General features: G+C 40.8%; 1 protein-coding gene across 4 annotated transcripts in view; it reads left to right on the top strand.

The window, feature by feature from the left end:
- Positions 1-575: 575 nt before the first annotated feature.
- Positions 576-12,346, top strand: part of sh3tc2 (SH3 domain and tetratricopeptide repeats 2) — a 79,083-nt gene continuing 67,312 nt past the window's right edge. For 2 of the 4 annotated variants that reach the window (XM_080201651.1, XM_080201648.1), the window contains exons 1-3: positions 968-1,155; positions 1,340-1,403; positions 4,877-5,606. In XM_080201651.1, the coding sequence (XP_080057777.1) occupies positions 5,300-5,606 (307 nt within the window). In that variant the 5' untranslated portion in view covers positions 968-1,155; positions 1,340-1,403; positions 4,877-5,299. Of the gene's footprint in view, positions 656-967; positions 1,156-1,339; positions 1,404-4,876; positions 5,607-12,346 lie in introns of those variants that run through there. The other 2 variants (XM_080201649.1, XM_080201650.1) reach the window with 2 other exon arrangements.

Here is a 12,346-nt window from a genome sequence, read left to right as displayed (position 1 = left end):
CTCAATGCCATCTATTATTACCCTATGCTCTTTATTACTACAGGTATAATTACCCTATGTTCTTTATTACTAAGGTATAAATTCTGTTACTACATCATTCCTGAATGCAATGCGTGACCATTTCGCCTCTCATTTACTTTCACGTCAGTTACTAGTTCCCTTTTCAATCTTTAGATGCCCTCACTCCTATTCGAAGCAAAACGAAAGGAGAGTGTTGTAAAGTGACTCGCAAAGAAGGCAGTGCGGACGCGATTGCTTCAGAGGTTGCCTCCTATGTTGTCCTCCCCTATGTGCCTGTCCTTATCTATCATCTTCGTTTCGGGTGAGTGTTAAGTGAGCCTCGCAGCAAGCCAGGTTCCAGGAAACCGGGGACGTGGCCAGGTTTTTTTTAAAAATGGGCGGAGATGCATCTGACAGAGAGTCCGGGGAAAAGGACGCCCCAAATTCCGCAATCTTCAACGCCGCATTAACCCGTCTTGCTGGGAATTCAAAAAGGCAGGAAATATTTCAAACAGTTTTATTGGCGAGAGGGCATGTTTGTTTGTTTGCACAAGCTGCACTGACTGCAGAGCCCCTGACAGCACATCCTACTGCTGATAATTTCTTGCTTGCTGCAGAGTAGACAGACAGTGTGAATGCTACCAATGTCCCCAAGGTGAGAGGGGGACCCGGACAGAGAGCCACAGCCCCACATACTGTGATTTATATCACTAGTTTCGCATACGTGAGGAGTGTCAGGTTTCTTCATGTCATTTTTTTTAAATGATGAAGTCTCATAAAAATCGTATGTGATTTATCTTCCGGGTTTGTGCAAGGGCATTAGATTTTTTTACACAGTGACCAATTCCAATCTCCCTCTGTTCCGGACACACACAGAGAGAGGGTTGTTTTGTTTGTAAACAAAGTTAAAGCTACGCGGTTTATTTCAACTCGAAATCCCAAGGTTGTAAGGGCTGATAAACAGGAAGTTGGTTCGGTCGCTGAACGAGAGGGTTACTCATTTACCTGTTCATCTGGAACAGCTCCAGCATCGCGCAAGGGGAGGGAAGATGTTTCACTTCTGCCGGCGAGGACTGAGAAACACGCCGCTGTGAGTGGCGCATCATTCTGGTGTCTAGCCTGGAGAGAGAGGCAGCTTCAGCCCAGCCACTGTGAGTGAGTACATTGCTCAGCTCAGCAGTACTCACTCCCCACCCAGCAACAACCACACACACCTTTCAGCAACAGCTTGGCACATTGCACCTCTTGTCGCTTTCCCCCGCCTCCCAACTAACTCATTTCGATAATTCGACAATTCCCTCACATCCGCAAACCGATAAAAATGTGAATCTTTTCACAGGTCTCTCAGTGGACTTCGAGCTGCACTGAAGATGAGACAGCATTCGAACATCAAGTCTTTAAAGGTAAGTTGTGATTTAATTCTAACAAATAATATATAAAAAGACAAGTGGTGGGGTTTGATGGGGCACTATTAAAAAAAAGAATAATTTATCCTTCCAATTACCCTGCCCTTTCTGGAAGAGCTCCTGAGGTGATGCTATCCACCCACCCCTCCCTGTCATATGGGTTGGACCCAGTGATTAGGGGGTAAAGTATTCATGAGGAACATCACAGCCTAGCCTAACTCTGCTCTGACCCAACAAGGGGATGTATGCGGCACTATTAGCAAGGGGATGGGATGAACAAGAAAGACATTGGCTTTATTTTAGTTTAGATGATTGATATCTCATCACATCCAAATTATCTGTTGAGATAATTGCATTGTGGCTTTGCACAATTAAACAACAGCCAAGGAGTTGGACAAATTCAAATTGATCTTTCAAAGAGCCTATTCAGGTCTTCAGGGTTGAATAGCCTCTTTCTATTCTGTCTGATAAGTGAGAGAACCTGGGAAGTTTGTGTTCTGTTTAACTGTCAGGTTGGGTCACGGTTCTGAGTCAGAAAGTCTTGCCCCAGCATTTGGGCAAATTATTCACTTTATTACCGGGGGAGGCACGGTGGCAAGCACTACATGCTTCACAGCACCAGAGGCCTGGGTTCTATTCCCAGCTTGGGTCACTGTACAGAGTTTGCAAATTATTCCCTTGTCTGTGTGGGTTTCCTCCTGCAGTCCGAATGACGTACTGGTTAGGTGTATCGGCCATGCTAAATTCTCCTTCAGTCTACCTTAAAGGTGCCGGTGACTACAGGATTTCCACAGTAACTTCATTGCAGTGTTAATGTACTTGTGACACTAATAAATAAACTTAAGCTTAGAACTTGTTGGAGGGTGCTGCCACTGATGAGAGATTAAACTGAGGCCCAGTGTGCTGCTTTAAATACGTGCAAAGATCCCAGACCTCTATTTGAAGAAGTGGGGAAATTCTCTTGCTCTCTTTGCTAAACTCAGCCACCATAACTGAAAAATGGGTATTTGCTGTAACCTTGCCATTTGTGTTTGTGTCAATTTGCAGTTGTTTTTGTCTACATGACACCAGTTTGATTTGATTTATTATTGTCACATTTATTGGTATACTGTTTTTTGCGTGCAATACAGCCAAAGCACACCAGACATAGAGAAGGAAAGGAGAGGGTGCAGAATGTAATGTTACAGTCATAATTACTACACTTCAGAAAAAAATTGACTGTTAAGTGCTTTAGAACCTGAGGATGTGAAAGTCACTTTATACGTGTAACTTCTGCTTTCTAGAAAAATAAATATTGCATGCTGATGTTATATATATCTCCTGATGCAAATCTAAGACCCTTTGGGTGATGTGCTATCTGTGGTGGAACCAGCCTTTGTTTTTCATTCATCTTCTTTTGACTCTCAGTATATCAATAATCTATTAGACAGAGAGAGAGAGAATGCACAAGATGCAGTATTTGATAGGGTGCGATGGTCAAAGTATCCTTCAAGGGTATGCTGGATATTGTAAGTTATTCCCAATTGTAACAGATTTTTATTGCAATCAGTGATAGGGAGTGGTGGAGTTTGTTTGTGTGATACCAATTTCCTGGGGGCAGGCAACATTGAGGCCCATCATGTTTTTGCAATGTTCAATCATGGGATGTGGGTGTCAGTGGCATGACCAGCATTTGTTGCCCATCCCTAATTGCCTTTTAACTGAGAGCAATTAATAGTCAGTCACATTGCTGTGGATCTGGAGTCACATGTAGGCCAGACTGAGTAAAGTTGGCAGATTTCCAGCCCTAAAGGGCATGAGTGAACCAGATGAACTCTTATGATAGGTTGTGGCAACCAATACTGAAACTAACTTTATATTCTAGGTTATTATTAATTGAATGAGGGCGACATGGTAGGACAATGTTTTGCACTACTGCCGGGGAGCCAAGTTTGATTCCAGCCTCGGGTGACGATCTGTGTGGAGTTTTCATGTTCTCCTCGTATCTGCGTAGGTTCCCTTTGGGCGCTCTGTTTTTCTTTCATAGTCCAAAGATGTGCAGGTTAAGTGGATTACCCATGCCAAATTGTTCCTTATTTGCCTAAGATGTATAGGTTAGATGGATTAGTGGAGTAAATACATGGGGTTACAGGGGCAGGATGGGGAGTGGTCCTGGATAAGATGCTCTCTTGGAAAGATGGTGCAGACTTGATGGGCTGAATGGCCTCCTTCTGCACTGTAGGGATTTTATGAATTTAGTTTCCACTAGCTGCTCTGGATTGCTAGTTCAGTAACATTACCATTATGCCACCCTCTCCCCATGAGTACTGAACTAACAATGAATCTCTTCACCCACACACCCCCATGTACACTTGTTCTTTGTGCTGCTCACCCTTATTTTTGGAATATAAAACAATTAATACATTTGTGAGTGAAAGGTAGCACTAAAGAAGCTGTCATGCCCAAACGAGACTTACTTCAAGTGGAAATATTGTGCCCTTTTCCCACTCTCTCCTCAAATAGACTAGCAACAGAGAAAAAAATCCAAATTGCTGTGCGTGGAATTTTTACTTGTTCTCTTTTAGTCCTGAGGGATCTAGTGATGGGATGAGGCCGAAATAGCAACTTGAGTACAAAGACCATTTTACTCTTGTTCCAGCTGCTCATGCTATTTGCTAATGTATAAGCGGCAGTTATGTGCAAAAGTGGAAGTGAAACTTTCAACCATATTGAATAAACATATGAACACAAGGTTTCTTATAGGTAATCCAATGATTCAGTGCCAATATCCATTCCGAAGAATTTAAAGAAAAATAAATCCAAATTAGTTCATGGTTTTATTTGACTGTTTGTTCTATTTCTGGAAAAAAAAATGGAGAACCTCAAGTTGTAAAAACAGTATGTACTTTGCAGCAAGGATGTTCTGCAGACTTGTTGGTGATGTTTCATCAGTGAAATATTTTGTGCATTTCATGGACAAAGGAGGTGTTTCTGAATGTGCGTTCAAGAAAATATTCCATGGTGTTGACATTTTGACCAAGAGTAAGAAACCTGTGTTTGAGTGGAAATTATTTTGGTTTCTTCACTGATTTCTGCTTCCACGCCCTTTTTAAAAGGAATTTAGAAGGTGGGATGCGAGCTTAATATCAGCAGTTACTTTCAGCACAGTTTTGTGGTCGAGTGCTTGGTAATATAATTGCAGTGGAGAAAGATCTGCTTATTTCTTTCTTCTCCTGAGATACAGATTATGGACGACAGCTGATGAAACTTTTCCTCTTTGAACCCATGACATTCTGACTGGACACCAAACACTTATTCATTTGAATCCCATAACTGTGAAAAAACGTTAAAAAACTTGTAGCTATCTGCTTTGAGACAAAACAAATGATTGTGTGAACATGATATTTCATGCAATTTGCCTGCATGCCGTGCAAGCAAGCAAACAAAAATATCCCTTTTGTTGTTTTTCTAATCAGTCATTTCTCTTGCAGGAACAAACTTCACAGTGTATTGATCAATGCAATGGATTCTAATGCAAGTTGAAGGACAAACATAATTCTGACTTAAACACTGAAGAAGAAAGAAAATATTTGGACTTGTTGTGCAGAATGATGGACAAATCACCACGAGGAAGGAAGACTTAATAACATGGCACGTTAAATGATACAAATATTGGAAAATAAGACATGAAAAAATGCCCGTGCATCTTTTAAAGGTATCAGGAATTTAGTTGGCCACTCATGGCTTAAAAACAAAATTTAGAATTCTCCAAGTTTCTCTCAATGAAGAGGTGATTTATAAATCAAATCCTGGTAATCATATATTAAAATAGCCATGCGAGTGCTATCAAGGGAGTAAACTGCTTTAGCACCTATATGTTTTCTCTCGTTAATGACCAAATATAAATACCACTAATGCAGAAAATAGAAAGCCAACCATTTCGTGGGCTCAAAACTGTTTATATTGCAAATAACAACCAATGCAAATCAGATGGTGCAGAATCAGCTAAAGAGGAAAAGAGAACAAAGGGCTACAACAATAGTTTGGAACTGCTACCAGGAACTGCAAGATACACAGATCCGCTCAGTGACAGAGTGCTGAACTGTAACATGCAACCAAATAGTAATGAATCAGAGGAGAGGACTGAGTCTGAAACTGGCATAATCAAACTTGGTGGGAATGAAGAAAGTAGTGCAAGCGCAGCCACTGCAATAACTCCAGGTAATGTAACCAAGCTTAACTTTGTGAAATTCTAGAAAAAAATGTGTATGGCAGCCTTCAGTCTCATACAATGATGGTTGTCAACTCTTTGTTAAAACATTGCTTAGTCTGACTCAGGAGCCCCAGTTTGCCATGGCAGTTTCCACTGTAGTTGAGGCCAAAATGTTGTGTGATTTCAAGAAGAAATTAGATATAGCTCTTGAGGCTAAAGGGATCCATGGTGGCTTGCACTGTTGCCTCACAAGGCCAGGGACCTGGGTCCAATTCTGTCCTTGAGTAACTGTGTGGAGTTTGCACATTCTCCCTGTGTCTGTGGGGTCTCCTCTAGTTTCCTCCCACTGTCCAAAGATGTGTGGGTTAGGTTGTTTGGCCATGATAAATTGTCCCTTAGTGTACGTGGGATTAAAAGGGTAAATATGTGGGGTTACAGGGATATGACCTGGGTGGGATTGTTGTCGGTGTAGGTTCAATGGGCCAAATAGCCTTCTTCTGAACTGTAGATCCTATGATTCTATATGGGGGAAAGGCAGGATCAGGATATTGAATTTGATGATCAGCCATGATCAAATGAAGGGCAGAGCAGGCTCAAAGGACCGAATGGCGTACTCCTGTTTCTATTTTCTATGGTTCTATGTATTTACTGCAGAGGAAGACAGCGGGCCGGGAAGGTGCACTTTTCACTGGCCTCTGTTTTCTTTGGGTTTGCTTCTTGGCAGGTGAGCTTTTCATTTCTGCTTACCTCTTTCAATGTCCTTCCATACAGCCAGTCACGTAGAAAATAACAGGAGGGGAGAAATAATAGTCTTGCATTGAAATAAAGGGTACTGACCAAGAAAAATAACATTTCTTTTCATTGTGTTAATGATATTCCATTGTTGATTCAGAGTGTTGGAGATGACATCTGCATGATCATATTTAAATGACAGAGCAGGCCTGAGTGACTATGTTGACTACTCCTTCTTATAGTTCTTATGATTCTTATGAGATGTATTGGTTTCAGAAAGTACACAAGTTGGATGTTGATCTTCATAAGTAAGTGTGTCCATTAGGCATACAGAGGTGAGCACTTAACATAATCAAAATGTAAAGTAGCTGTATCATCATTGTTGATAGGCATACAAAAGAGACTCAGGTTGATTGGTTATATGTTTTCCCTTCTATATATAACAAATTACCAGCATTTTGTGCTTATAAACGGTAACACTGTTTTTCAAATATTTTCTGCTGAAGTGCTGTAACTAACCTACTCTCAGATCTTATTTTGAAAAAAAAGACGTTGCATTCTTATACATAGTGCAAAAATAAACTACTAATTTAACTTCAGAAGTGAGCTTCTGTATCAAACAAAATTGGCAATGTATTTCAATTTTGTTTACTCAAAATAACTGGGGTATCCTAAAATAATGATGTTACCATCCCAATGCGAATCTCACAGTAGGGTAAATTCAGTGATTCTGTTCTTCCAAAGGGGAGACTTGTTTAAAAATTGAAGGCCAGAGAATTTTTGCTGAAATTATGACAGATATTGGCAGAGTTAACATAGGCAGCTTTGTGTTTCTTAATGCCATTCATTTAGAGATACAGTCAAGCTTAGGATATTCTCCAATGCTCAATTGTCTTCAGCATCCATTTTTAATTTCACCATTAAATGATGTACATTCACAATTAGAGGTCAGCAACAACATACATCCAATCTTCTGAATTGTTTTTATGTTTGATTTGTTGACTTTGATCATCTTGTTGAGGACTGATCTCATTGATTAGAAAACAGGAAGCAATGCAGCTTAAGCTTAAATTATTGATAAGTGAAGACGGAGAATTGCTTAATCGAAAGCTATTTATTTTCGCTTGCATCAAATGGCTTCTTGTGATGTAGTTTCTGAATTAGCAAGGCCTTCAGATCAAGGCTGGTTCATGTAATAATGTAAATTTACAAACATCCTGACATGTCCAGGAGTTTCCTTGCATTGAAGATTGATCTCCTTGGGCTGGGCTGCGTGGAAACCTGGGAAAAGAGAACTTACCTGTTTGTCTGAAGATGGCTGTTGCAGTATTTGGAACAATACCATTTATTCTTTACCAGCTCCTTTTTGACTCAGTGTATTGGCTTGAAAAAGTACCTCAGAGGTCTTCTTTGCAGGTGTGACTGAACTGCTGACACACAGAGTGGTTTCAATAGTAAAATGCATCGTGTGTATCCAGTAACACCACTGCAACTTCAATGGATCTGAATTTGGAAAGTGCTTCAGTGATAGGAGGTTTTTGATTCTTTCATGAGGCCTGAGCATCATTGCATAGGCCAGCATTTATTGCCCATCCTTAAGTGCCCTTAAGGGTGGTGAGCCATCTTCTTAAACTGCTACAGGCCCTATGTGTAGGTACCGCTACAGTGCTGTTAGAGAGGGAGATCCAGAATTTTGACCCAGCGACAGTGTATGACTGGTGATAGTTCCAAATCAGATTGTGTGTGGCTTGGAGGGGAATTTGAAGGTGGTGGTGTACCCATGTATCTGTTGCTCTTGTCCTTCAAGGTGGTTGAGGTTGCTGGTTTAGAAGGTGTTGTCGAAGAATCCTTGGTGATTTGCTGTAGTGCAACATGGAGGTGATACACACTGCTGCCACTGTTGATAGTGGAAGGAGTAAATGTTCAAGGTGGTGGATGGGGTGCCAATCAGTTGGGCTAGTTTGTCTTGGATGTTGTCAAACTTCTTGGAAAACAGGAAAGTATGGTTGTTGGAGTTGCATTTATCCAGGTAAATGGAGAATATTCCATCACATTCTTGTCTTGGGCCTTGGAGATGATGGATAGGCTTTGGGAGTTAGGAGATAATTTACTCACTACAGAATTCCCAGCCTGGGGTCTAGAAGATTACAAGGATGTCCGAACAACCACAATTCAAATTTCTCTCTGACTTAACATTAGACAGTGACTATATCGCATCTATTCTCCTTGCCTATTGACACTAACTCTAAATGGCATGAAAGTCACACTCTATTTGTGGTGCCTATGGTGCTGAAACTGCCATAATTGTGTCCCCCGAACTTGTCATCTCCCTTCACAGCAAACAGTTACTTTCCTTTCAACAGTTTTCCACTCTACCGACATCAATGCCTCTAACAAGCTCCGAGACTTTATGCAATAAAAGGATTTGTGTCACACTTCCAACCTCCAATTCTCCATTCCATACTTTCCTGTTTTCTAATTGCATCAATGCTTTTACAATCATGTAGCACCCAAGGATTTGTCTGCAATTGCAGGAAGTCTCCAGGAAATTGTTAACGTATGTAGGGAATTCCAAGGACTGTGTCATATTCCTGCAGGAGAAAGAGTTGCTTTGAGGGTGTATACAGAAATATCACATATACAAATGGTAACAACATGGTTACAATTTTCCTGAATCATTGAATTGAATCACCATGGTGCAGAAAGAGGCCATTGGGCCCATTGAGTCTGCACTGACAACAATCCCATCCAGACCCTATTCCTGTAATCTCACATTTACCCTGCTAATCTCCCTGACACTAAGGGTCAAGCACATCTTTGGATTGTGGGAGGAAACCGGAGCACCTGGAGGAAATCCACGCAGACATGGGGAGAACATGCAAACTCCACACAGTCACCAAAGCCTGGAATCGAATCTGGGTCCCTGGTGCTGTGAGGTAGCAATGCTAGCCACTGTGCTGCCATTTTCATATATTTTCTAGTAGCTGTTTACAGAACAATATTCATATGGTTCTGGGAACAGGTCGATTTAAGTAAAGCAAAACAATAGAATGAAAAAGAAACTTCACTGAACTTAAAAATAAAAGAATGAATGTGCATCATATAATGAATCAATAATAGTTCGTTACAATAGATGAGCACCAAATTAATATCCCAGTCTTTTCTCTGGTTTTCATCCCAGCCACAAAGATAATTGGCATTGTAAGCATTGTGGGTAAAGTATTATAAATTACAAAGAGATATGGATGGATTCAATGAATGAGCAAAAGTGTGGCCAGTGGATTTTGATGTAAGTGTGAGATCACTATGGACCTATTAAGGGTAGAAGAGAATACTACATAATAGCTGGGAAGAAGTTTTCAAGGTCCATATAAATAGATCGTTCAACATTTCAGAGACAGGCATACAAAATAATCAGAAAGGCTATTGGAATACAAGACTTTATATTTAATGGATTAGAATGCAGTAAGATAGAAGTTTACTACAACTTTACAAAGCCGTGGTTACTGAGTTCGAAGAAAGTGTAACATGGATCAGTTCATGCTTCTTGTTGATAATTTGCCCTTCAATCCAGATAGCTAATTTATTATTCATTCCACGAGTCTTATTCTTCTGTAATAATTTGTTACGCAGAACTTGTTGAACTCCTTCTGGCAGCAAATGCCTCTTGTTGAGCTTCCTCTTCAAAGAATTTCCCTGACTCGCACAGTCTTTGTTAAGGAAACTGACGTAACCAATGAAGAACCTTGCCAAGTGACTTACATGTCAGAAAATCATGAGAAATGTCTGAAGTTCCCTGATATGCCCACTGAGGATCTCTTAGACCTTATTGTCAATCATTAGTGATTTTGTATTTTTGATTCATTCCCACTGGGAATTGGGTTGATAATCCCTAATGTTTCTTATTTAGGACTGTAACAGCATTGAGAGAGATTCAAGGTGAAATTTTTGGTTGTGAATACTGCAGTTATGCAATCCACGCTTAAGATTTTTTGTCCATTATAAGAAATGGGTATGAAATTACCAATTGGCAGTGTGTGTTTTTTTTAAGAAAAAGTCACGGAATGTGTATGTTGCTAGTAAAATCTATCTCTCATTGCCCTTGAAAAGCTGGTGGTGAACCACTCTGATAACTCTGCTGTGTGCTTTTTTGCAATGTTTTATTCCATTGAAGGTGCAGTATAAGTATGTTGTTATTGTCATGATTGTCGGTAGTGCAGAACTTTGAGATACTCTAAGGTAATGAAAAGTGCTATAGTCTTTGCTATATGTTGATATCTGAAGGAGGCAAATAGATTTGTGCAGCTTTGGAGCAGGGAAGTTAAACATCACTATCAATTAGGCAAATAAAAGTCAACAATTATACTGCATGACTGGTCTGAATTTGTTCGTGTGAAACATGCACCGCAGCTGGCAGGTCCTGAATTATGCTGTCGGCTATGACATGCATTCTGCACATCAGTAGAGAGCTCTGAGTTATGCACATGCATAGAGCTGCACTGTCACGATAGTTATTCTTCAGAGGTAGAAAAGTGGGCAGTGGCTTCCATTCTGTTAGCTTTGTTTGGAATGCATATGAAAGTTGAAAGGCATAGGCTAGCATTAGCTTGCCAAGGAGCAGAAGGAAAGGGTGCAAACTGGGCTTACCCATTAAAACTGCTTAAACTGGAGGGTTAAGAAAGCAAGCAAGTGTACAGTTTTAGATCAACAGGATAGCTGCAATGTTTGATAAGGAAAAAGATGCAATACAGCAACAGTGCATGCACACAGTGGAGGAAAAAAAGACAATGACTGTATGATATCTGGGTGACTGGAGGATTTGCAGCAAATATAGTCCAGATGTGCAAAGGTACAAAAATCAAGTCTATCTGCAAATTTAAGCTCGGGATCGAGATGACACAGATAATTTTTAAAGAGCATTTGAATTGTTAGGAACTGTGAAACCTTGGTGTCATTATTCATTCTTACATTTAGAACCTGAATCCTGTGGGGGAATGTGTCGCTGTGAAAACTGTCGTCATTAACTATTGTAACCTGATTCCTGAAACTTACAGGAATGCATTTAGGTCATTGTGCAATGTGTCTAACTGTAAATTCAAACAATTGGCTCTGCAGTTGTATTAAATGTGGAAGCTGTGCTTGGGAAAGAGAAGTAATCTCCTTGTGGAGACTAATAACATTTTCAAAGGTATGAATGAACAATGGAAAGACCAAAGGACAGATTTCACTTCCTTCAATTCCCAACACTGAGACTGCCGTAGCCACTTCCAAAAATATGGGAGCTCTCTGTCTGACCTGCTATCAATTGCTGTTCTCGTTGTTCCAGCAAAGCCTTCTAGACACCTCTGCAGCAACTCTTGCGGCATGAAAGAATCTCCCTTTTAAGACATGCATGCTGCCTTCAAGATGTACAGGCGAGCTGTGCATCATGTTAATCATGCATGCATCTGGGTCTCCTGTTGAGCTGTCAGTAGTAGTTTCATACTGTAGTTGAGTTGGTGAGCAGGCAGTATAATGTTTGTGTGTTTCCAGAATAGGACAGGCCATGCAATATCCCATTGCCTAAAGTTCCAACATTGGCACCACCTCCTGTCCATGTTGCATCATGGACGGAATCTTCGCTGGTGGAGAGCTTGGAAGCAGAAAGGGCATATAGTCAGGCAAGATGGCGACATACCAGAACGCCAGAGTTAAATTCTGGGTGGGAAGGCCCATGTTTTAACTTGCTGTCCATTACACTGCTGCCCATTGGTTGGCAATTTGTGTGTGTGTCAATGGGTGAGGTAGGAGTGGGGGAGGAGGAGGAGGAGTCCCCTGTGGAGGGATGGATGGGTTTTGAGGTGGATCAGTGGTATGGTTACCCAGAAGCTAGAAGTGGTTTTAATTTTTCTAAATTTTTCGGGGTAACTGTTGATGCAACACAGTTGCAATGATTCAAATTTTGGAATTTAAATTGCGCTGTTGGATGGTTCCCAGTGTAGGACAATTGTCCAAAAGACGTTTGAACTTCCTGGAC

Source organism: Carcharhinus amblyrhynchos, chromosome 13 (genome assembly GCF_965287045.1).
Source record: "Carcharhinus amblyrhynchos chromosome 13, sCarAmb.v2.hapA, whole genome shotgun sequence".
NCBI classification, from domain to species: domain Eukaryota; kingdom Metazoa; phylum Chordata; class Chondrichthyes; order Carcharhiniformes; family Carcharhinidae; genus Carcharhinus; species Carcharhinus amblyrhynchos.
Note: the sequence above shows the minus strand (reverse complement) of the source record. Positions and strands in the feature narration are given on the sequence as shown.